The sequence below is a fragment of the Oncorhynchus kisutch genome, linkage group LG5, assembly GCF_002021735.2.
Source record: "Oncorhynchus kisutch isolate 150728-3 linkage group LG5, Okis_V2, whole genome shotgun sequence".
NCBI classification, from domain to species: Eukaryota; Metazoa; Chordata; class Actinopteri; order Salmoniformes; family Salmonidae; genus Oncorhynchus; species Oncorhynchus kisutch.
In genome coordinates this window covers 22717432-22744417 of record NC_034178.2, presented here as the reverse complement: position 1 = coordinate 22744417, position 26986 = coordinate 22717432, and the positions used below count along the sequence as shown (strand labels likewise).

Here is a 26986-nt window from a genome sequence, read left to right as displayed (position 1 = left end):
CACCCACCCCTCACATCCTTTCCCTCCAAACACATTCCAGGTGGCACAAATTGATTGTGTGAATGGCTGCTTTAATCTCAGCATTGCAGAAATTTTGAGAATAAAAATCTTCCTTTAATACCCAATGGTTGTGAAAATGTATTGCTTAAACATATCCAAACTTTACAGTTCTACAGCAGTGTAGGAGCTAGAGACTAGGGGTAAAACATGTGTAATTCAGCCCAAGGAAATCTGCCAGAGGCATTACAGGTGCTCCGACGAAAAGTCCTCATAGCCCTTCACCGTGCAGGATAGGGTAGTCATAAAGAGAGCACGTTTGGTCGTCTACTGCCTCACTATAATCTACGTGAACAACCATTGTGCAGTGTCTACTCTGATGGATTTGATCTAGTTGGTTGTTGATCAAAGGGCTGTACTGTCTGTGTGAGCTGTAGGGTAGGAAGAGTGTTCAGAATGCAGATGCCCTGCTTCAGTCACATGTGCAAGTTTTCTGCCCATAGGGCAGCTGTGAATGGCTCTCTGAATAGAGCTGTAGCGGTTTGAGGCTAACTGAGCTGATTATCTCTATCCACTCTAAATGTGAGAACAGGGATAACAGCGTGGGCTGTTTATCTCAATAGAATGTTAATGGAAACCAACAGCTGGGAGAGAGGACAGTCGCTGACTACTGATGTGAGGGGGAAAACAATTAACAGTTCAGATTACATTTATTATATGGTTTCTGGAGAGATTCCTTACAATTGTTCAAGTTGGGCTTGTAGCAAAACTGAAATCAATCAGTTGTGTGGGGGATGGTTGCAACAGAAAAGCAAAACTGCAGTTGACTGCAAATGGCTCATTCTGAGACTGCAGTAGGTGGTGTTTGTAGTGAACATCACTTTTGCAAGATGCCATTTGATCGAACAACCAGAATGTGCAGGGCTCATCTGTGAAAGAGACCGTGGTCTCAACATACTCCCTGCTTAAATAAAGGTTAAATAAAATCAGACACATTCTTTGTGGAATGCCACTCACAGTGCCCAGCGCTCCTGTGAGCTCGTCAATATACTGCTTGAGCTTCTCTGTGGCCACCAGGCACTCCTGAAAGAAACTGACAAAAGGAAATATCAGTTTATTGCTGCATTGTGTGTGTATGTGAGAGTATGTGTGAGTGTGTGAGAATGAGTGAGTGAGTGTTTTGATGTGTTGCAGGATGGGCTAGCATGTTTCCCGATTCTGGTCACATATGATGGAGCATGGGAGTCTGTCACAGGGGATATTGTATTTAACATCTAACTGATGTGTTTGGCACACGCAATTGAAGCTCTACTGAAAGATGAAAATGAGTTCTACAATAGGCTGCTTCTCATCTGGTTATCTGTATATGATCATGCCATCATACTGCTACTGCATGACCCTCGGGCAAATCTAAAACCGCAACCATTATGTCAACTCATTTCGCAGCCACTTATCTTGTTCAAAAGCATTTTTTTTTAAATAAATCAGCCTTTACTCAAAATAATGCATCAATACATCTATCAATCCTCTGGAGTCCAAGCCTGAATTTCACCAATAGGTTTTATTATATCATAATCTAGATAAACCATACGTGTTAAGTATTTTATAAAACACTTAGCGCTAGCACAGTAATACCGTATGTGGGACGGACATTATTTACATATTTTAATAAGATATCAAGTCATATGCTTTAAAAACTTATTGGATTTTTCAGGAAAGCAGATCATTAGGCAATAGCTTTTTTTCAATGTACTTACAGTACAGTATACAATCACTCCACTCTCCCCATTATTTTTACCTCCTAAGGTTCTCCTTTTACTCAATAAACCTCAGGGCAATTTCTCCCCCTAACTTTTAATTAGACAGAGACCACATTGCCTTACTTGCACTGGGAGTGATAGTGCTTGATGAGATTCTGAAGCAGGTCGACACCTTTCTTAGTCTTGATTTCGTTCACTTTGATGAGGTACTACAAGAAACAGAGGAGAAGCAAACATTTTTATGGTTGAGTTACTCATCCATTGAATAAGCCAATGTGTCTGTCAAGCAGTCGTTAAGACAGAGAAAATACAGATTCCAATTGAAGACCTTGGAGCTATTCAGAAAGGTTTCATATCTGAAACTCTATGTCATTACAGGATAAGAGGTCAAACCCTGAGGTAACACCCCATTCTCAGTAGGCACAAATGTTGGCCAAAGCTCTAAACCAGAACTGTTAATCAGATATCAAAACTTTGAGACTCCCCCCATATAATTTCAATAAGAACCCCTCTATACAGTAGATCCCGCTCACCTCACACATCTGTAGCTGGAACATCCTGCGCTCCTTCTCCATCTCCTCTGCGATCTCTCCCCCGCTCACCTCTGTGCGCACCATGCCGTACTGCTTGGCTAGCTCCCGCTTCTCCTTTTCGATCTTGGTGCTGAGTGATACAATATAATAGTAGTTCCTCTCAGGTCAGTCAAAGAGATAAACACACTGGTACCGCTCATTACGGTTGGTTGATTCATACAGTTGAGAGAATTGGACAAACTGCTATTCTAAACTCAGCAAAAAAAGAAACGTCCTCTCAGTGTCAACAAACTTAACATGTGTAAATATTTGTATGAACATAACAAGATTCAACAACTGAGACATAAACTGAAAACCTTCCACAGACATGTGACAAACATAAATAGAATAATGTGTCCCTGAACAAAGGGGGGGGAGTCAAAATCAAAAGTAACAAGTCAGTATCTGGTGTAGCCACCAGCTGCATTAAGTTCTGCAGTGCTTAAACCCTTTACAATGAAGATCTGTGAAGTTATTTGGATTTTTATGAAATATCTTTGAAAGACAGGGTCCTGAAAAAGGGACGTTTCTTTTTTTGTGTGATATTGATAAGAGATACTGATTATATTTCACATGAGAAAAAGTATGACTACTATTAATGCAAAAATTAATGCAAAAAATCATATGAATGGTAAATCATTATGTAAGGATCAGGGAGGAGCTTCTTAGTATGACTTGTAAATGGTGCTGGGCTGTCATCTGATTTTTTCAATATGGTATTGTTGTCATATGATGTTTTTGTGGTCATTTACAGCGAAAATCACAAGATTGGATTCAGGCCTTGGGCAAAACAAGACTGTGGGGAGCTTGAACAGGAATGGCTTGAACAGGAATGGCTTGTAATAAAAGCATATAGAGAATCATTCAAATGATGCACTGCTCAACCACTGTTTCCACAGGGGGTGCAGGGGATGTGAATGTGGTGTCAAAGGCAGCTGTACCTCTGACCCCGTTAGTAGGAACAGACACACAGACGAATCAAAACCCACCATGGACAAATTGCCCCACTGAAAACAGCCCCACAGATTACAGTAATTCAAAGCTGGTTGCTATGACACTTAAAACCTTATTTAAATAGGAACAGATCCATTTTGTCTTGTTGGTGGAAAGTGTGAGGATATAACTTGTCTCTTGGACCAAATTTGTGACATGAACAATAACTCTTGCACCACAAATCAAAACAATATCCTCCAGCCCATTGGCCTGGCAATAAACCAGCCTGTTGTTTCTACTTAATTAAAACAGCTATACAGAATTTTTTTAAATACAGCATTATTTCAGTTGACTGTAAGACGTATGAATGCAATGCATTGTTTTGATATTGAGCAAATGCATCATTTGGCACCGGTGTGAAAATGTAAAAGCCAGGTAAAATCATTGTTCCCTCACCAGGACCATTTAGCTGTTGGGCAGATGTACACTCACAATTTATTTTCGTAGTCCCTCCATGCTTTGTCAAACGGCTTTTTCAAATCCTGACGGAGAAGAGAACAGAAATGTTGCATTATTTTAGAGTGGTCATCACAAATAAGCAATACAACAATGATATTTGAGCGAGGCAAGATCAGCTATTTGACATTTTACACATACCCCTTTGACCTCTTTCAGGTCTCCTTTTACTAGAGAGTCCAGGAAGAAGTTGATGTTGTGCAGCATGCTCTTTAACTAATGGGAAGACACACTCAGTTCACGTCCAGTTGTGGTGGGTTACAATACGCACAATGTCAGACTGTCACTGAGGAGCTTTGAAGTAGACACAACAGAAACACATTCTAATTGATTATTCAAGTTTGAGTTTTTTTTATTTTTACACAAAAGAGGTTTACGTCAGAACTTTGAATGAGACAAAGTATCAAAGATATCACAGAGAGCTGAAATAAAAAGCGACGCACATTATCTGCCAAGTTAGTTCTCTTCTCGCTTAATGAGATGTCTGACTTTTTAAAATATTTTTTTTATATATATACACTCTCGAAAGCACTCTCTCTCACCAAGTTTTTTATTGGCGTCAACAGCTCTTTGGAAAATTCAGCAAACTTAGTGAAGGCAGAGGCCACTTCCTTCTCTCCATTGGAGTGGAAATTCACAACCAGTTTCTCCATGGAACTGATGTACAGCTCCAGATGGGAGATATGGTCTATAAGGGGGAAAGGGACGATACGTTTAGCACACATACATAACAGCAGATTACAGTTTTCACTAGATCAGTGTTAATAGGCTCACATGATTCCTACATGGTACTCTAGGTAATGGCTACCATTTGTGCTATAGATCTTGGATAATAGGTGCTATTACAGTGCCTTGCGAAAGTATTCGGCCCCCTTGAACTTTGTGACCTTTTGCCACATTTCAGGCTTCAAACATAAAGATATAAAACTGTATTTTTGTGAAGAATCAACAACAAGTGGGACACAATCATGAAGTGGAACGACATTTATTGGATATTTCAAACTTTTTTAACAAATCAAAAACTGAAAAATTGGGCGTGCAAAATTATTCAGCCCCTTTACTTTCAGTGCAGAAAACTCTCTCCAGAAGTTCAGTGAGGATCTCTGAATGATCCAATGTTGACCTAAATGACTAATGATGATAAATACAATCCACCTGTGTGTAATCAAGTCTCCGTATAAATGCACCTGCACTGTGATAGTCTCAGAGGTCCGTTAAAAGCGCAGAGAGCATCATGAAGAACAAGGAACACACCAGGCAGGTCCGAGATACTGTTGTGAAGAAGTTTAAATCTGGATTTGGATACAAAAAGATTTCCCAAGCTTTAAACATCCCAAGGAGCACTGTGCAAGTGATAATATTGAAATGGAAGGAGTATCAGACCACTGCAAATCTACCAAGACCTGGCCGTCCCACTAAACTTTCAGCTCATACAAGGAGAAGACTGATCAGCGAAGCAGCCAAGAGGCCCATGATCACTCTGGATGAACTGCAGAGATCTACAGCTGAGGTGGGAGACTCTGTCCATAGGACAACAATCAGTCGTATATTGCACAAATCTGGCCTTTATGGAAGAGTGGCAAGCAGAAAGCCATTTCTTAAAGATATCCATAAAAAGTGTTGTTTAAAGTTTGCCACAAGCCACCTGGGAGACACACCAAACATGTGGAAGAAGGTGCTCTGGTCAGATGAAAACAAAATTGAACTTTTGGCAACAATGCAAAACGTTATGTTTGGCGTAAAAGCAACACAGCTCATCACCCTGAACATACCATCCCCACTGTCAAACATGGTGGTGGCAGCATCATGGTTTGGGCCTGCTTTTCTTCAGCAGGGACAGGGAAGATGGTTAAAATTGATGGGAAGATGGATGGAGCCAAATACAGGACCATTCTGGAAGAAAACCTGATGGAGTCTGCAAAAGACCTGAGACTGGGACGGAGATTTGTCTTCCAACAAGACAATGATCCAAAACATAAAGCAAAATCTACAATGGATTGGTTCAAAAATAAACATATCCAGGTGTTAGAATGGCCAAGTCAAAGTCCAGACCTGAATCCAATCGAGAATCTGTGGAAAGAACTGAAAACTGCTGTTCACAAATGCTCTCCATCCAACCTCACTGAGCTCGAGCTGTTTTGCAAGGAGGAATGGGAAAAAATTTCAGTCTCTCAATGTGCAAAACTGATAGAGACATACCCCAAGCGACTTACAGCTGTAATCGCAGCAAAAGGTGGCGCTACAAAGTATTAACTTAAGGGGGCTGAATAATTTTGCACGCCCAATTTTTCAGTTTTTGATTTGTTAAAAAAGTTTGAAATATCCAATAAATGTCGTTCCACTTCATGATTGTGTCCCACTTGTTGTTGATTCTTCACAAAAAAATACAGTTTTATATCTTTATGTTTGAAGCCTGAAATGTGACAAAAGGTCACAAAGTTCAAGGGGGCCGAATACTTTCGCAAGGCACTGTAGATGTGTGCTGCAAATCAGATAGAATAATAGGCACAATTGGCACTTGTTTTACACTGTTCTCCAGTTCAATTAAATGTACCAAACAAAATTATCTGCTGTGGGTTTTCTTCATTATGATTGTGTTTTACCTTGACCTGAAGCATGCTTGGCTTTGGCAGCTTTCTTCATTTTCTGCAAGACTGTTCTGTCACAGTCCAAAGACTGTAAAACATATACAAAACAATTTCAGGGCTTGGCCAGAATTGTATTTTATGTTTCTGAAAACAGTTCTAAATATATGTTTTAGGAGTAGTACATGACCCTAGCATGGCAACAAATGAATTCTTAGTGGATTTAATGGGCTTTCTCTATTCTGATTGGTTCTCAACCAAACTAGGCTAAAACTGACAGTGAAGTTGTCCAATGTGGTGAATTTTCATTTATTTAGTAACTGTATCAAAATATAATTATAAATAGTATTGTAAAAATGAATATCGGTATGTGTATCCATACTTGTACACCTTGAGGGGCGGTTTCCCGGATAGATATTAATATTAGTTTTAGACTTTAAAAAAACACTTTAAAATGGACATTCTCCGTTGAGCTTGCTTATTAGTCCAGGACTTGGCTTTATTCTGTGTCTGGGAAACCGCCCCTATAAGTATAGTGCACGATTTTGGTAATTAAGCCCCTTTTTTACTTACCCATAGTCAGATGAGCTCATGGAGACCATGTTTATGTCTCTGCATGCTTTGAAGGAAGTTGAAGGTAGTTTCGCGAGCCATTGCTAACTACCATTAGCGCAACGATTGGAAATCTACCTGAACAGCTAGCATGCTCATGAAACTACCTTCAACTTCCTTCAAAGCATGCAAGAGACAAAGCCAAAAATGGGCTTACTTGCCAAAATCTTAAAAGAAGATATCGCCCAGCCCTACAAGAATTCCCTGCTCTTTTCCCCTTTTAACCATGCATTTCACCATATATAAACCCAACAATAAACCAGCACAGCTAATCTTAAAACGTTGTTCTTTGATGTGCATGGCTTGATGATTGATCCATAAAAAAGTGGTGGCTTGCGCAGAGGCTTGTGAATAGAAGGCTATGGTCAATGAAATGTGTTTCTACTGTTGCTTTTCTGCTCTACAGAGAAAAATACAACCAATAAAAAAAAGAATAGGCAATTCAACATGTTATAGCCTAATTCAGAAAACCAAACACAAAGACTGTGTAAGACAAAAACATGTACTAAGAATGTGACATTGTATGGTGTGTGTAGTATGTTACTGTTTAAGGTAAAAACAATTCACCCAAAGACATATTTTTGAGTCTGATACATCATGTTGTGGCAGTAGTTATAACACATACAGTAGAAACGCTTAATACCAAAATGATGTGCCATCATGCAAATTTAATGAACATCATATTCATATGGTTGAACAAAATCCGTTAATTTACAAAGCTCTCACTGTTACATAACACTAGCCTAATTATGCTTTCTTAAATGGAGCATATGCTAAAAATCTATGTTCATGTCCGTAATATAGACCCCTCTTCACACTCGTGCACACACAAATACACAGAGAGAGAGAGAAATGTGTGATGTGAAGAGCACTGGGGGTTTGGTGTGCCCTTGCAAAGAATGCCCCCATCACTGCTATTCATCACAAGGCAATTTTGGAGCACATATGCGAGCAAGGCAGGATAAATGGGAGTTGGGAGTTTTTAACGAGGTATGCGAATGAGGCTGGCGGTGTGGAAAGATATTTATAAAGCCTCATTTACACCTGGTGCTAACATAAGTCCTTTGTCCTGATCTTATCGTTGCATCTACACATGGTAGTAAAAAGCGTCTCATCTGTCCACTGTGTCCGCATTGTGACCAGATATCCTGGTCCCTCCCTTTATGCAAATTATTCGACTGCTACTCCTTCAAAATAACATTTAATTATTTATTTTAAGAAACATAAGTCAACGGTGTCACCTGATAATGACTTTTAGAAGGTGGAGTAATGATGATTTAAATGGTTTCACTGTTCAGGTCTGTCTATACTCCGGAGATGGTCAGAAAGATCTGATCAAAATCAGATCACAATGAGTCTTTTAATCGTATATACTTGTCAAACAATGTGGGCACAAGAAGAATGTGGACACAATCAGGAAAAAGGATGCATGTGTGACCAAGGTATAGACAGACGGGGCTTAAAACATTTTTAAAAAGGTAGCCAAGTGGACAATTTGAATCAAATTTTATTAGTCGCATAAACCGAATACAACCTTACAGTGAAATGCTTACTTACGAGCCCCTAACCAATAATGCAGTTAAAAAGCAAATTTACATAAGAATAAGAAATAAAAGTAACAAGTAATTAAAGAGCAGCAGTTAAATAACAATAGCGAGACTGTATACAGCGGGGTACCGGTACAGAGTCAATGTGCGAGGGCACCGGTTCGTTGAGGTAATATGTACATGTAGGTAGAGTTATTAAAGTGACTATGCATAGATGATAACAGAGTAGCAGTGATGTAAAAGGGGGGGGGGAATGCAAATAGTCTGGGGTAGGCATTTGATTAGCTGTTTAGAAGCCGAGACTTGGCGCTCCGGTACCGCTTGCCGTGCGGTAGTAGAAAGAACAGTCTATATGACTAGGGTGGCTGGAGTCCTTGACAATTTTTAGGGCCTTCCTCTGACACCGCCTGGTATAGAGGTCCTGGATGGCAGGATGCTTGGCCCCAGTGATGTACTGGGTCGTTCACACTAACCTCTGTAGTGCCTTGCGGTCGGAGGCCGAGCAGTTGCCATACCAGGCAGTGATGCAACCAGTCAGGGATGCAACCAGGATGCTCTCGATGGTGTAGCTGTAGAACCTTTTGAGGATGTGAGGACCCATGCCAAACCTTTTCAGTCTCCTGAGGGGGAATAGGTTTTGTCGTGCCCTTTTCACAACTGTCTTGGTGTGCTTGGACCATGTTAGTTTGTTGGGGATGTGGAAACCAAGGAACTTGAAGCACTCAACCTGCTCCACTGCAGCCCTGTCGATGAGAAGGGGGGTGTGCTCGGTCCTCTTTTTCCTGTAGTCCACAATCATCTCCTTTGTCTTGATCACGTTGAGGGAGAGGTTGTTGTCCTGGCACCACATGGCCAGGTCTCTGACCTCCTCCCTATAGGCTGTCTCGTCAATGTCGGTGATCAGGCCTACCACTGCTGTGTCATCGGCAAACTTAGTGATCGTGATGGTGTTGGAGTCGTGCCTGGCCGTGCAGTCATGAGTGAACAGGGAGTACAAGAGGGGACTAAGCACACACCCCTGAGGGGCCGATGTGTTACCTCCCCTTACCACCTGGGGGTGGCCCGTCAGGAAGTCCAGGTTCTAGTTGCAGAGGGAGGCGTTTAGTCCAAGGGTCCTTAGCTTATTGATGAGCTTTGAGGGCCCTATGGTGTTCAACGCTGATCTGTAGTCAATGAATAGCATTCTCACATAGGTGTTCCTTTCTTCCAGGTGGGAAAGGGCAGTGTTGAGTGCAATAGAGATTGCATCATCTGTGGATCTGTTGGGGTGGTATGCAAATTGGAGTGGGTCTAGAGTTTCTGGGATAATGGTGTTGATGTGAGCCATGAACAGCCTTTCGAAGTACTTCATGGCCAAAGACGTGAGTGCTACGGGTTGGTAGTCAATTACGCAGGTTACCTTAGAGTGGCTGAACAACGACTATCAACATACAGCTGGCTGGTTATACGCTGTACCGGCAGGATATAACAGCGGCGTCTGATAAGACAAAGGGCGGCGGACTATGTCTAAAGCAATTGCTCGCCTGAGGTAGAGTATCTCATGATAAGCTGTAGACCACACTATCTACCTAGAGAGCTTCTGTATTTTTCACAGCTGTTTACATACCACCACAGTCAGAGGCTGGCACTAAAACAGCAATTAATGAGCTGTATTATGCCATAAGCAAACAAGAAAACCCTCACTCAGAGGTGGCGCTCCCAGTAGCCGGGGACTATAATGCAGGGAAACTTAAATCCGTTTTACCAAACTTCTATCAGCATGTTAGATGTGCAACCAGAGGGGGAAAAAAACCTTGACCACCTTTACTCCGCACACAGAGACGCATACAAAGCTCTCCCTCGCCCTCCATTTGGCAAATCTGACCATAATTCTATCCTCCTGAATCCTGCTTACTGGGGCTGTGCGGTATACCGTTTTTTAATGATATACCAGTTTTGATGCAGGGACCGGTTTGGGTTTTTACTTTACCTTCACTACCAGTATTTGAATGTTTGGTTTGTTAAATGTGATGCACCATGTGTAATGTCAATTTTTATAGTTTACTTCGCTACTTGGAGTCATCTCACTCCGCGCCTCTTTCCACACAGACCTAGCCATGTCACTCAAGGAGCACATTCAATGTTCCTCAACCACGAGACACTTGCGTTCAGTCTGCTTGGTCAATGCAGCACATGCAATAATGTTGATGACAACAATGCTGTTTTCACTTTGCTTCTTAATATAAATCCACTAGCGTTCTATAAATGACACTATTCGTTTGTGTTTCTTACATCAGCAAACAGCTAGTTTGTCTTTTCTTAGCAAGTTGCCCTAAAACTTGAGACACTAATGCTAATAGCTAGCTAGCTAATAAATGTATTGAGTAAGAGCAAACATAGCTAGCTAATACAACCTAAATCAGGATGTTGTTTGTGCAACAGTATCTTCTAAATCTTCTAAAGAGGAATATGCAAAGCAAGAATATGTTAGCTACATGAAGTATCTAAGAGAAAACATGCAATGTAGCCAAAGCTTATAGGGTCCCCTAGGAAACACATATCAACAATTAAGTTCCTACTCGGTCACAATAACACCTCCCTGTCATTTTAATCTGTTGTCATCTCAAACAACATTGTATTCAAAGTGCCCACTGTTATATCACTATATAATTAGAATAGTAATTCTGTTTCCATGATTCCAACAGTTTTGCTCTAATTTGCAAGTCAAATCACAAATGCAACATTTGGTTAAAAATAAATCCTAGATATTTTGCCAATATCGTGCACCCCTACGTGGCAGTGTGGAAATGATCTCGATTTAGCAGTGGTACTGCTTAAGTAAAAATACTTTCAAGTACTAATTAAGTAATTTTTTTGGTATCTGTACTTTACCTTTTTTTTGGATAAGTTTTACTTTACTACATTCCTAAAGAAAACAACTGTACTTTTTACTCCATACGTTTTCTCTGACACCTAAAAATACTTGTTACATTTTGAATGCTTAGAAGGACAGGAAAATGGTCCAATTCATGCACTTATCAAGAGAACATCCCTGGTCATCTACTGCCTCTGATATGGAGGTCTCACTAAATACAAATGCTTTGTTTGTAAATTATGTCGTAGTATGTGCCCCTAGCTATCCGTAAATAAAAAATACGTAAATTTAAATGGTGCCATCTGCTTTGCTTAATAAGGAATTTGAAATAATTGATACTTTTAATACTTATAGTATATATATGTCACGCCCTGGTCAAAGTATTTTGTGTTTATCTTTATGTATTTGGTCAGGCCAGGGTGTGGCATGGAGTTTTTGTATTGTGGTGTGTTTTGTCTTGGGGTTTTGGTGTGTATATATTTGGGATTGTAGCTAGTGGGGTTATCTAGCAAGGTCTATGGCTGTCTGGAGTGATTCTCAATCAGAGGCAGGTGCTTATCGTTGTCTCTGATTGGGAACCATATTTAGGCAGCCATATTCTTTGAGTTTGTCGTGGGTGATTGTCCTATCTGTTCTATGTGTACTCTATGTTAGTTTTACACAAGTATAGGCTGTTTCGGTTTTCGTTTCGTTCTTTGTTTTGTAGTGTTTGTGTTTATTTCGTGTTTCGTTTTGTTCATTAAATATGGATCGCAATCGACACGCTGCAGTTTGGTCCGACTCTCATTCATCACCACTAGAAAGCCATAACAATATATTTAAAACCAAATACTTTGACTTTTACTCAAGTAGTATTTTACTTGGTGTCTCACTTTTACTTGAGTCATTTTCTATTAACATATAATGATCATATAATGATAAAAGTGCTGAAATTTGTTTTGGTTGTAGTTGAATTGAATTGAACAGTATAAAACAAAATCACAATGGAGAAATACTCATTGAAATCACTAAGAATGTATGTGTTGCCACCCTAGGATCACTCACTACTCATGAAGCAAAACGTAGAACTTTCGTTATTAAAAAAAACAAAAAAATACCGTCAAAAACAGTCATACCGTCCATTTTTTTTAAAATACTGTGATATAATATTTTGGCCATATCGCCCAACCCTACTGCTTACAAGCAAAAACTAAAAGCAGGATTCACCAGTGACTAGATCAATAAAAAAGTGGTCAGATGTGACCAGAAGTGGTCAGATGAAGCAGAGGAGTGTTTTGCAAGCACAAACTGGAATATGTTCCAGGATTCCTCCAATGGTATTGAGGAGTACACTACATAAGTCATTGGCTTCCTCAATAAATACATTGACGATGTCATCAACCATAACCCAACCAGAAGCCATGGATTACAGGCAACATTCGCACTGAGCTAAAGGGTAGAGCTGCCGCTTTCAAGGTGCGGGACTCTAACCCGGAAGCTTATAAGAAATCCCGCTATGCCCTCTGACGAACCATAAAACACACAAAATGTCAATACAAGACTAAGATCAAATCGTACTACACCGGCTCTGACGCTCGTCAGGTGTATTTGTATTTATCATGGATCCCCATTAACCAAGGCACCAGCTACTCTTCCTGGGGTCCAGCAAAATTAAAGACAGTTAATACAACTTTTAAAAAATTACAATATATCAAATCAAAGTTTGTCATTCACAGATTTCACAACACACTGTGCGCCCTCAGGCCCCTACTCCAACACTACCACATATCTACAGTACTAAATCCATTTGTATGTATAGTGCGTATGTTATCATGTGTATGCATGTGTCTGTGCCAATGTTTGTGCTGTTCCAAAAAGAAATTTTTTATCAGTTTAAAAAGAAATCTAATTGTACTGCTTGTGTCAGATACTCTATGTGGAATAGAGTTCAATGTAGTCATGGCTCTATGTAATACATACACTACTTTTGAATGGTAGTGTATGTTAATATGGGCTATTTTTAACACTTTTCTGGGGTTCTTGATTGTTTTTAATTCTTTACTGGTAAGCTTATCAGAGGTAGAATTACTCATGTTATTGACATTGGAGCTGGTGAAGTGGTCTTCCTGCTATTGCACACTGCCTCAGTGCTAACAGTGTAACTCTGGTTTATAGGCTCATGATTACTGCTTACAATAGCTGTAGGAAACAGATGTATTCGGGTGCAATGTGGGGTACATACATTTAATTACTTACATTGTGTTTGCCATTGCCCCTAAGATCATGTACATTTGATGCACTATTATGACGACTCAATGTCACAAATGGTAGGGATTAACTGAGCTGGTCTTGGATCATTTACCAGTCAATGTTTCAACGCAGCCTTGAAATGCGTGGACAGAGTCCAGGAGCCAAGATGATTTGGATGGACCCTGTCATTCCTGTAGAGTATCTTCTGTGTCCAGAATGTGGCAGGGCTAGGAAACCATTACAGACTACAAGGGGAAGCACAGCCGAAAGCTGCCCAGTGACACGAGAATACCAGACGAGCTAAACAACTTCTATGCTCGCTTGAAGGCAAATAACACTGAAACATGCATGAGAGCACCAGCTGTTTCGGAAGACTGTGTGATCACGCTCTCCGCAGCCGATGTGAGTAAGACCTTTAAAACAGGTAAAAATTCACAAGGCCGCAGGGCCAGATGGATTACCAGATCGTGTACTTCGAGCATGCGCTGACCAACTGGCAAGTGTATTCACTGACATTACTGTCCAAGTCTGTAATATCAAACATGTTTTAAGCAGACCACCGTGGTGCCTGTGCCCCCTAGAACACCAAGGTAATCTGCCTAAATGACAACCGACCCGTAGCACTCACGTCTGTAGCCATGAAGTGCTTCGAAAGGCTGGTCATGACTCACATCAACACCATTATCCCAGAAACCCTAGACCCACTGCAATTTGCATACCACCCCAACAGATCCACTCTCTATTGCACTCCACACTGCCCTTTCCCACCTGGATGAAAGGAACACTTATGTGAGAATGCTATTCATTGACTACAGCTCAGCGTTCAACACCATATTGCACTCAAAGCTCGTCAATATGCTAAAGACCCTGGGACTAAACACCTCCCTCTGCAACTAGATCCTGGACTTCCTGATGGGCCGCCCCCAGGTGTTAAGGTTAGGTAACAACACATCCGCCATGCTGATCCTCAACACAGGGGTTCCCTCAGGCGTGCGTGCTTAATCCCCTCCTGTACTCCCTGTTCACTCATGACTGCACGGCCCGGCATGACACCAACACCATCACTAAGTTTGCCGATGACACAACAGTGGTAGGCCTGATCACCGACAACGACGAGACTGACATCCTCCCTATAGGCTGAGACTTGTCCGTGTGGTCCAGGACAACAACCTATCCCTCAATGCGACCAAGACTAAGGAGATGATTGTGGACTACAGGAAAAGAAGGATCGAGGACGCCCCATTCTCATCGACGGGGCTGTAGTGGAGCAGGATCCTTTCACTCCAAGATGGTGTAGCAGTCAGACGTCGTGTCGTGTCCCTTGTATATATTCGTTTTTTTAACAGATTTTTTTTCGCATATCTTTTAAAACATTTTTCTAAACCTCAACATCTAAATACTCTCTTGCAACCCACCTCACCCAATGTAGCGTGGATCTGCTTTTTTTTCTAAAGTATTTATATTTACTTCGGATCCGGAACCCCTCAAATGAAGCTAGCCAGCTAACTACCAGCTATCAGTCAGCAAACCATTGCTAGCGGTCATCAGCTAACCTTTAGCTCGGAAAGCTCTCGCCAGTTCGAACAACGCGACTCTAACCAGAGCATAACGGACCTATTATTTTTATCCCGGATTCCCAAGCGAACTTTTTCATCTGGATCTTCACAACTAGCTAACTAGCTAACCGCAACCCCGGATGACTACTCCTGGCTAGCGTTTCCATCCACTTAGCTTGAAGCTAGCCAGAGCTCCTGTGCTACCACCGAAGCATACTCCTGGGCTACAATATCCGGACCCACAACCAGTCTATCGATGTCACCGCATGAAGAGGCATAAACAGACTTAACCCCCATCGTGACATCCCACAAAAGCTAACTTTCTAGCCCTTGCTATCTGCTTGCTTGCTAATTCGGCCTGCTAACTGCTAGCTTGTTTAGCCCCGGCCTACTAACTGTTAGCTTGTTAGCACAGGCCTGCTAACTGTCTGAATCGCCGCGTCCCCAGCCAGCCCATCCACTCACTGGAGCCATATTTACTTTACGATTTTTAATTCGATTATACCTTCCGGTAACCTGCCTCACCCAATGTGATACGGAATCACTATTATTTTTCATTTTTAGAACACATTCAAGAACCTCCAGAAGCCAACCAGCTAACTAGCTACAAGCTATTTAGTCATTGTTAGCCACTGCTAGCGGCTTTTACCTTCAGCACAGCCAGACACCCCAGGAGCCCTACAATCTAAGCTAGATGCCCTCAATCTCACACAAATCATCAAGGAACCCACCAGGTACAACCCTAAATCTGTAAACAAGGGCACCCTCATAGACGTCATCCTGACCAACTGGCCTTCCAAATACACCTCCGCTGTCTTCAACCAGGATCTCAGCGATCACTGCCTCATTGCCTGCATCCGCTACGGATCCGCAGTCAAACGACCACCCCTCATCACTGTCAAACGCTCCCTAAAACACTTCTGTGAGCAGGCCTTTCTAATCGACCTGGCCCGGGTATCCTGGAAGGACATTGACCTCATCCCGTCAGTTGAGGATGCCTGGTCATTCTTTAAAAGTAACTTCCTCACTATTTTAGATAAGCATGCTCCGTTCAAAAAATGCAGAACTAAGAACAGATATAGCCCTTGGTTCACTCCAGACCTGACTGCCCTCGACCAGCACAAAAACATCCTGTGGCGGACTGCAATAGCATCGAATAGTCCCCGCGATATGCAACTGTTCAGGGAAGTCAGGAACCAATACACGCAGTCAGTCAGGAAAGCAAAGGCCAGCTTCTTCAGGCAGAAATTTGCATCCTGTAGCTCTAACTCCAAAAAGTTCTGGCACACTGAAGTCCATGGAGAACAAGAGCACCTCCTCCTAGCTGCCCACTGCACTGAGGCTAGGTAACACGGTCACCACTGATAAATCCATGATTATCGAAAACTTCAACAAGCATTTCTCAACGGCTGGCCATGCCTTCCTCCTGGCTACTCCAACCTCGGCCAACAGTTCCGCCCCCCCCCGCAGCTACTCGCCCAAGCCTCTCCAGGTTCTCCTTTACCCAAATCCAGATAGAAGATGTTCTGAAAGAGCTGCAAAACCTGGACCCGTACAAATCAGCTGGGCTTGACAATCTGGACCCTCTATTTCTGAAACTATCTGCCGCCATTGTCGCAACCCCTATTACCAGCCTGTTCAACCTCTCTTTCATATCGTCTGAGATCCCCAAGGATTGGAAAGCTGCCGCAGTCATCCCCCTCTTCAAAGGGGGAGACACCCTGGACCCAAACTGTTACAGACCTATATCCATCCTGCCCTGTCTATCTAAGGTCTTCGAAAGCCAAGTCAACAAACAGGTCACTGACCATCTCGAATCTCACCGTACCTTCTCCACTGTGCAATCTGGTTTCCGAGCCGGTCACGGGTGCACCTCAGCCACGCTCAAGGTACTAAACGATATCATAACCGCCATCGATAAAAGACAGTACTGTGGAGCCGTCTTCATCGACCTTGCTAAGGCTTTCGACTCTGTCAATCACCATATTCTTATCGTCAGACTCAGTAGCCTCGGTTTTTCTGATGACTGCCTTGCCTGGTTCACCAACTACTTTGCAGACAGAGTTCAGTGTGTCAAATCGGAGGGCATGCTGTCCGGTCCTCTGGCAGTCTCTATGGGGTGCCACAGGGTTCAATTCTGGGGCCGACTCTTTTCTCTGTATATATCAATGATGTTGCTCTTGCTGCGGGCGATTCCCTGATCCACCTCTACGCAGATGACACCATTCTGTATACTTCCAGCCCGTCCTTGGACACTGTGCTATCTAACCTCCAAACGAGCTTCAATGCCATACAACACTCCTTCCGTGGCCTCCAACTGCTCTTAAACGCTAGCAAAACCAAATGCATGCTTTTCAACCGTTCGCTGCCTGCACCTGCACGCCCGACTAGCATCACCACCCTGGATGGTTCCGACCTAGAATATGTGGACATCTATAAGTACCTAGATGTCTGGCTAGACTGTAAACTCTCCTTCCAGACTCATATCAAACATCTCCAATCTAAAGCACGCGCTCCAGAAGGTGTATCTCACTGATCATCCCTAAAGCCAACACCTAATTTGGCCGCCTTTCGTTCCAGTTCTCTGCTGCCTGTGACTGGAACGAATTGCAAAAATGAAGTTGGAGACTGAAGTTGGAGACTTTTATCTCCCTCACCAACTTTAAACATCTGCTATCTGAGCAGCTAACCGATCGCTGCAGCTGTACATAGTCTATCGGTAAATAGCCCATCCAATTTTACCTACCTCTTCCCCATACTGTTTATATTTATTTACTTTTCTGCTCTTTTGCACACCAATATCTCTGCCTGTACATGACCATCTGATCATTTATCACTCCAGTGTTAATCTGCAAAATTGTAATTATTCGCCTACCTCCTCATGCCTTTTGCACACAATGTATATAAACAATTTTTTCTACTGTGTTATTGACTTGTTAATTGTTTGCTCCATGTACAACTCTGTGTTGTCTGTTCACACTGCTATGCTTTATCTTGGCCAGGTCGCAGTTGCAAATGAGAACTTGTTCTCAACTAGCCTACCTGGTTAAATAAAGGTGAAATAAAAAATAATAAAAAAAGGTTGAGAGCTTCAAGTTCCTTGGTGTCCGCATCAACAACAAACTATCATGTTCCAAACACACCAAGACGGTCGTGAAGAGGGTACGACAAAGCCTATTCCCCCTCAGTATACTAAAAAGATTTGGCATGGGTCCTGAGATCCTCAAAAGGTTCTACATCGAGAGCACATCTGGAGCACTGGTTGCATCACTGCCTTGTACTCTGACCGCAAGGCAATACAGAGGGTAGTGTGTATGGCCCAGTACATCACTGGGGCTAAGCTGCCTGCTATCCAGAAGGCTCTAAAAAACCCAGCCACCCCAGTCATAGACTGTTCGCTCTACTACCGCATGGCAAGCGGTACTGGAGTGCCAAGTCTAGGGCAAAAAGGCTTCTCAACAATTTTTACCCCGACGCCATAAGACTCCTAAACAGGTAATCAAATGGCTACCCGAACTATTCGCATTGTGTCCCCCCCCCTAACATCCCTCAAGCCCTCTTTCTATGCTGCTGCTACTCTCTGTTTACCATATATGCATAGTCACATTAACTATACATTCATGTACATACTAGCTCAATTGGGCCGACCAACCAGTGCTCCCGCACATTGGCTAACCGGGCTATCTGCATTGTGTCCCGCCACCCGCCACCCACCACCCCCTCTTTTACGCTACTGCTACTCTCTGTTCATCATATATGCATAGTCACTTTAACCATATCTACATACTACCTCAATCAGCCTGACTAATCGGTGTCTGTATGTAGCCTCACTACTTTTATAGCCTCGCTACAGTACAGTCGTACAGTCCTCTGTCAACCATGGTTACCTGCAAGGAAACACGTGCCGTCATCATTGCTTTGCACAAAAAGGGCTTCACAGGCAATGATATTGCTGCCAGTAAGATTGCACCTAAATCAACCATTTATCGGATCATCAAGAACTTCAAGGAGAGTGGTTCAATTGTTGTGAAGAAGGCTCCAGGGCGCCCAAGAAAGTCCAGCAAACGCCAGGACCGTCTCCTAAAGTTGATTCAGCTGTGGGATCGGGGCACCACCAATACAGAGCTTGCTCAGGAATGGCAGCAGGCAGGTGTGAGTGCATCTGCACACACAGTGAGACAGACTTTTGGAGGATGGTCTGGTGTCAAGAAGTGCAGCAAAGAAGCCACTTCTCTCCAGGAAAAACATCAGGGACAGACTGATATTCTGCAAAAGGTAGAGGGATTGGACTGCTGAGGACTGGGGTAAAGTCATTTTCTCTGATGAATCCCCTTTCTGAATGTTTGGGGCATCTGGAAAAAAGCTTGTCTGGAGAAGACAAGGTGAGTGCTACCATCAGTCCTGTATCATGCCAACAGTAAAGCATCCTGAGACCATTCATGTGTGGGGTTGCTTCTCAGCCAAGGGAGTGGGCTCACTCACAATTTTGCCTAAGAACACAGCCATGAATAAAGAATGGTACCAACACGTCCTCCGAGAGCAACTCCTCCCAACCATCCAGGAACAGTTTGGTGACAAACAATGCCTTTTCCAGCATGATGGAGCACCTTGCCACAAGGCAAAAGTGACAACTAAGTGACTCGAGGAACAAAACATCAATATTTTGGGTCCATGGCCAGGAAACTCCCCAGACCTTAATCCCATTGAGAACTTGTGGTCAAACCTCAAGAGGCGGGTGGACAAACAAAAACCCACAAATTCTGACTAACTCCAAGCATTGATTATGCAAGAATGGGCTGCCATCAGTCAGGATGTGGCCCAGAAGTTACTTGACAGCATGCCTGGGCAGATTGCAGAGGTCTTGAAAAAGAAGGGTCAACACTGCAAATATTGACTCTTTGCATCAACTTCATGTAAATTTTCAATAAAAGCCTTTGACACTTATGAAATGCTTGTAATTATACTTCAGTATTCCATAGTAACATCTGACAAAAATATCTAAAGACACTGAAGCAGCAAACTTTGTGGAAATGAATGTGTCATTCTCAAAACTTTTGGCCACAACTGTATATAGCCTGTCATTTTACTGTTGTTTAATTTCTTTACTTACCCATTGCAGCTCACAGACTACTGCACCTGTACATAGCCCACCTATAATTTAGCCCAAACAACTACCTCTTTCCCAACTGTATTTAATTTTTATTTATTTATTTATTTTGCTCCTTTGCACCCCATTATTTTTTTTATTTCTACTTTGCACATTCTTCCATTGCAAAACTACCATTCCAGTATTTTACTTGCTATATTGTATTTACTTTGCCATCATGGCCTTTTTTGCCTTTACCTCCCTTCTCACCTCATTTGCTCACATTGTATATAGACTTGTTTATACTGCATTATTGACTGTATGTTTGTTTTTACTCCATGTGTAACTCTGTGTCGTTTTATCTGTCGAACTGCTTTGCTTTATCTTGGCCAGGTCGCAATTGTAAATGAGAACTTGTTCTCAACTTGCCTACCTGGTTAAATAAAGGTAAAATAAATAAATAAAATAAAATTGTTCACCGAATACCTTCTTTGCACTATTGGTTAGAGACTGTAAGAAAGCATTTCACTGTAAGGTCTACTACACCTGTTGGGGCACATGACAAATAAACTTTGATTTGATTAAAGCTTTGAAATTGTTGCATGTTGGGTTTATTTTTGTTCAATGTATAAACAACAAATTTTCATTATTTGATTTATTGTAAAATAACTTTTGCATAGCATGTTTGTCATGTTGGTATTCAATTTTTTACTAACTTCTGTGATAACTTAAAACATCAAGACAAATACACTGTATATACAAAAGTATGTGGACACCCCTTCAAATTAGTGGATTCGGCTACTTCAGCCACACTGTGTATAAATTCGAGCACACAGTCATGCAATCTCCATTGACACACATTGGCAGTAGAATGGCCTTACTGAATAGTTTAGTGACTTTTAAAGTAGCACCATCATAGGATGACACCTTTCCAACAAGCCAGTTCATCAAATTTCTGTCATGCTAGAGCTACCCCAGTCAACTGTAAGTGCTGGTCTTGTAAAGTGGAAATGTCTAGGAGCATTAATGGCTCAGCCATGAAGTGATAGGCCACACAAGCCCACAGGTCGGGACTGCCGAGTGTTGAGCGCGTAGCAATCATCTGTCCTCGGTTGCGACACTCACTACAGAGTTCCAAACTGCCTTTGAAAGAAACGGAGGCACAAGAACTGTTCGCCAGGAGCTTCATGTAATGGGTTTCCATGGCCGAGCAGCCACACACAAGCCTAAGATCACTATGCGCAATGCCAAGCATTGGCTAGAGTGATGTAAAGCTCACCGCCATTGGACTCTTAAGCAATGGAAATGCGTTCTCTGGAGTGATGAGTCACGCTTCACCATCTGGCAGTCCAGTGAACATAAGTCGGTGCTTGCATCCGTAGCAGTTTGTATGAATTTGACTGGTTACATACAATGCATGGTGTCATATCTTTAGTATCCTTAACGTGATGACATGCTATTTTATCAAATCGATTACCTAATATTTAATTGATTCCACAATTGAATTAAATCATGCAACAATTAACTCATTATTAACCTGGGGCACCACAGAGAAGTTTATTTAAGCAGTTCCGTCTTCTGAATGAACTCTTAGAAAGACTGTCATGTTGAGTGGGTTTCATTTGGTGATCTCGTGGACAGGAAATTACGTAAGTCTGAAACGAGAATGCCAACAACAGCCGAAGCATCTAATTCTAAGAGAACATCACTGGGAACAGCCTGGGCTCAAACCCCTAATCTCTCTTTTGACGAACATATCAAGACTGTTTCAAGGACAGTTTTTTTTCATCTATGTAACATTGCAAAAATCAGAAACTTTCTGTACAAAAATGACGCAGAAAAATTAGTCCATGCTTTTGTTATTTCTAGGTTAGACTACTGCAAGGCTTTACTTTCCGGCTACCCAGATAAAGCACTAAATAAACTTCAGTTAGTGCTAAATACGGCTAAAAGAATCCTGACTAGAACCCAAAAATTTGATCATATTACTCCAGTGCCAGCCTCCCTACACTGGCTTCCTGTTAAGGCAAGGGCTGACTTCAAGGTTTTACTGCTAACCTACAAAGCATTACATGGGCTTGCTCCTACCCATCTCTCTGATTTGAGTCACTGATGTGATCTTCCTGTCTGGGTTGGCGCCCCCCCTTGGGTTGTGCCGTGGCGGAGATCTTTGTAGGCTATACACGGCCTTGTCTCAGGATGGTAAGTTGGTGGTTGAAGATATCCCTCTTGTGGTGTGGGGGCTGTGCTTTGGCAAAGTGGGTGGGGTTATATCCTTCCTGTTTGGCCCTGTCCGGGGGTATCATCAGATGGGGCCACAGTGTCTCCTGACCCCTCCTGTCTCAGCCTCCAGTACTTATGCTGCAGTAGTTTGTGTGTCGGGGGGCTAGGGTCCGTTTGTTATATCTGGAGTACTTCTCCTGTCCTATCCGGTGTCCTGTGTGAATTTAAGTATGCTCTCTCTAATTCTCTCTCTCTTTCTCTCTTTCTTTCTCTCTCTCAGAGGACCTGAGCCCTAGGACCATGCCTCAGAACTACCTGGCATGATGACTCCTTGCTGTCCCCAGTCCACCTGGCCATGCTGCTGCTCCAGTTTCAACTGTTCTGCCTGTGATTATTATTATTTGACCATGCTGGTCATTTATGAACATCTTGGCCATGTTCTGTTATAATCTCCACTCGGCACAGCCAGAAGAGGACTGGCCACCCCTCATAGCCTGGTTCCTCTCTAGGTTTCTTCCTAGGTTTTGTCCTTTCTAGGGAGTTTTTCCTAGCCACCATTTCCTTCTACACCTACATTGCTTGCTGTTTGGGGTTTTGGCTGGGTTTCTGTACAGCACTTTGAGATATCAGCTGATACGAAGGGCTATATAAACAAATTAACCACCATCGAGCTGGAGGCCAAAGAGCATGTCCTGTTTAGTTTTAATACTGTAACTGACTTAGGCTAATACTTCAATATATAGGCGTATGTATCAATCAATCATTCCATCACACAGCATACGAGACATTCATGCTTTGAAATGCAATCAAGCATTTTAGTTTTAAAATGAAATAATAAAGGGAGCTTTGAATAATTAGCCTACACAATAAATAAACCGCAATTCACAAATGCATGCAACTGTTTTCAGTCTGCTGTAATAAAGGCTTTCTATATCTCTTTTTCCGTTAGAACAGGCTCTCTGTGTTCGTGTATATATTATGACTACATTTTGTGAAGTTTCCTTTTCGGCTGTTCAGGCACACAACATATTTTTTGGAGGTAACACCCCTTTGTCAGTGATTGGTCAACAGTAGGGATTCTTCAATAAAGTCTGTTGTCATTCAACGAGAGACGACTAGTTTTCAAGCAACTTTTTTAATTGAGAAATACTGCATCAAACATCTTAGTTAGATATAAAGTTGCACGACTAAGATCTCTTTGGCAAAAACGGTAATTAATGATACAGTTCTTGAGTCATCTTAGATTAATTCTGACTATTTTGAGGAAGTGTATACTGGCTACGGCATCTCAAAATGGACAAAAGGTACTATTGACACTTTTTTCAAATTTTTCAAGCGAAGGTCTTAAGGGAGGACAATTTTTATAACCATAATGCAACACACTTTGAAAAGGGGTGGATCCTGTTTGTGACATCGGTGACCATCATTGGTCACTCCTTTTCAAAGTGTGTTGCACTATGGTTATAAAAATTGTCCAAGCATGGCCTTTACAAAAGTTGTGTGATCAAAGGTCAAGCAGTTTTCTATTAAGTCAAGGTGCTTCTCACCAACTGCACCCATCACCTATATTGTGGGAGGCACCATTTGTCAACCAAATCATTAGGGTGTTTTGTTTGACCCATTCGAACGTGGCCAAAAAGGTGACTGAAACAGGAACCAACTTTGGAACCACCGATACTCTTCCTAGACCTGGCCGCACGGGCCAAACTGAGTAGCTGTTCTAAAGCTACAGCAGATCCAAATGAAAGTGATATTTCTAACCAATTCATTGTAGACTTGTTATGTTTTCAGTTTGTGCTTGTGATATGGGGGTATAGAAAAGTTTATTTCAACATTTATACACATCCGCTTTTATAAAAAAATAGCAGATATGTTGAAACTGCCATATTGAACTGAGCCTTGATGTTGGAAAACCACTACAGTGTCCGACTAACGGCTGTCGCAAATGCACCTCCCCCGACTTCACTCCTCGACTTGTTGGCTTCGTTAGGCTTACCACTCAAACAAACTATTGTTAAAAACATGACCTCTGGGCCCTCCCGAGTGGCACAACAGTCTAAGGCACAAGGAATAATCTAATAAGGTGTCACTAGGGACCCAGGTTCAATCCCAGGCTGTTACACAGCCGGTTGTGATCGGGAGAACCATAAGGTGGTGCAAAATTGGACCAGCGCCGTCCAGGTTAGGGGAGAGTTTGGCTGACTCTTTGTGGCGGGCCGGACGCGTGCAAGCGGACTTTTGTCCGTCGGTGTTTCCACCACCGACACATTGGTGTCGGGTGGCTTCCGGGTTAAGTGAACAGTGTGGCTTGGCAGGGTCATGTTTCAGAGGACACGTGGCTCTCAACCTTCGCCTCTCTCGAGTCCATGTGGGAGTTGCAGCGATGGAACAAGACTAACTACCAATTGGATATCACGAAATTGGGGAGAAAAAGGGGTAAAAGTAAAAAATTAAAAAAAAAAAACATTACCCCTGAGGTATCTGTGATGTCAAAAACAGCTGTCCAGCATTTATGATCAATGACTAAGCATGGATAGATATACAGTAGACCTACACTAAATAATGGTTTTAAGATTATGGATTAAGCATCTTAATCTTTAAAAGAACTGCCTGATTTTGTAAAAAAAATATATAAAAAAATAAACAGCTATATGGGCCTTGATATACTCCTATTACGATAAGTAGCTTGAATCAAAATCATAAAAACTGCAGTAACGTAAATTATGACTATTATAAAAAAAAGAATTTATTGAATCGATATCTAGGATAGATAAATAGAGTTGATAAAGTTGTGTTGTCATTTTTCTATGCCATGGGCATATTTGCATAAATGGTTCATTTGACCACTTTCCTAACGAATCGACTGTCTATTTACTGTTGAGTATAGTGGTAAAATTACGTTCTCAGTCCAACAATTAAACCATTGGCAATGGATTCAAAGGCAACATAAATAGGATGTTTTGCCTGCACCCCATAATATAATAGTGGTTATTATTATGATTATTGATATAGAATACATTTGAATGTTTTTCCTCGCGTTCCATACAATGAGCACGAGCGCCACAAGGAATAATCTGATAAACAAAGGACATCACCACAATGTAGATGCTTTTACGCATATTGGTGAAATCTAATGCAACATTGAGCCTTTCCGTGACAAAATAACCATGCTTATGTATTGTGGAATTAAATTCATCCATGAACAAACGAGAAAAAGATGCGGCCGACACAAAGAAAGCCGTCAGTCAGGCGCTTTGTCTACAACCCCAGTCCATAGATTGAGCCATAACGTTAGTTGGTTGATGCCTGACTTGTATAGCACACCTTTGTGCTGGGCACGTTACCTTGGCAAACCTCCCAAAACTCGTTTCTGTATCGAAGTGACGTGAAAAGAGTGTTTCTCAAATGATTACAGCTTATGATAGCCATAATGTACAGAAGCAATTAACTTACCTCCTCGATGTGGTCTACTGCGTTTCTACAACTTGACATTTTGGTGGTGAAGGACGAGGTTGTTGGAGAGCTATAGTCCTCCAAGGTCTCGGCGATAAACCCGTCGACAGAGATAAACTCCGGCATTCTGATCTTAAAATGCACGGATTTTAATTTAAAAAAAATGTAAATGAATTCACGAAGTGATAGACTAAACATGCGCCGTTTAATAGGCTAAGTAAGTCATGTTAATGTTTATCCTTTCGACAACCCATCTAAAATCCATACTACATTCGAAAGGAGGGAGGAACCGAGGCTACCCTCCCGTGCGCGTTCATCATCGTCAGACTCGCGCATGGATGCGCGCATGCCCGAACACGCACCTTCAATAATAGCATTTTTTGGTGGAGAAAAATTCACCACAAATTACATTGTAATGACCTTGGCCTATATCATAAACACTTTCCCACAATTTCCTTTTTTTCAGGCTCATTTTGTAGTCTAATCTTTGCCTTTCATTAGGTATTACTCAATTAATTTACTTATCATCACATGGTATCAAAGCAATTATATGTTTAAAGGTGAATGTCACCCTTGGGGACCACTGGGTTTGTTTTAATCATGTCCGAGGGATTTCTAGGTCAGTGAGATGTGCTTCACACATAATTGATCATGAAGAGGGCTTCGCTCACTGAACAATAGGCCTTCACCCCATGACAACTTCCGGTGTATTTGGGGGGAGATCTGAACGTGCTTCGTGCTGTGGCCTGTCCCTCCCTCAAGGCAGGCATTTTTGAAAGGGAAGCGGACTCACAACAACCCAAAATAATTTGGGCAAAACTGAAAGAACTGACCAGACCGCAATGGCTTCAAATGATTCCTCTCATCAACGGCGGTTTGTATTCATGGATGCCAAGGGATGCCAGACTTTCCAAAAAATATACACTACTCAAAAAAATAAAGGGAACACTAAAATAACACATCCTAGATCTGAATGAATGAAATATTCTTATTAAATAGTATTTTCTTTACATAGTTGAATGTGCTGACAACAAAATCACACAAAAATTGATCAATGGAAATC

The 26986-nt window shown here is 42.0% G+C and overlaps 1 protein-coding gene across 3 annotated transcripts in view; it reads right to left on the bottom strand.

The window, feature by feature from the left end:
- The window catches only part of unm_sa1614 (un-named sa1614), a 112771-nt gene extending 86532 nt beyond the window's left edge, over positions 1 to 26239 (bottom strand). For all 3 annotated transcript variants that reach the window (XR_004209977.1, XM_031824690.1, XM_031824691.1), the window contains exons 1-8: positions 25924 to 26239; positions 6382 to 6454; positions 4321 to 4466; positions 3920 to 3994; positions 3755 to 3804; positions 2291 to 2420; positions 1881 to 1966; positions 1015 to 1090 (exon numbers count right to left, since the gene is read on the bottom strand). Coding sequence is in view for 2 of the 3 variants with exons in the window: in XM_031824690.1 (XP_031680550.1) it covers positions 1015 to 1090; positions 1881 to 1966; positions 2291 to 2420; positions 3755 to 3804; positions 3920 to 3994; positions 4321 to 4466; positions 6382 to 6454; positions 25924 to 26121 (834 nt within the window). In the remaining variant the exon portion in view is untranslated. The remainder of the gene's footprint in view (positions 1 to 1014; positions 1091 to 1880; positions 1967 to 2290; positions 2421 to 3754; positions 3805 to 3919; positions 3995 to 4320; positions 4467 to 6381; positions 6455 to 25923) is intronic.
- Between the last annotated feature and the right edge of the window lie 747 nt (positions 26240 to 26986).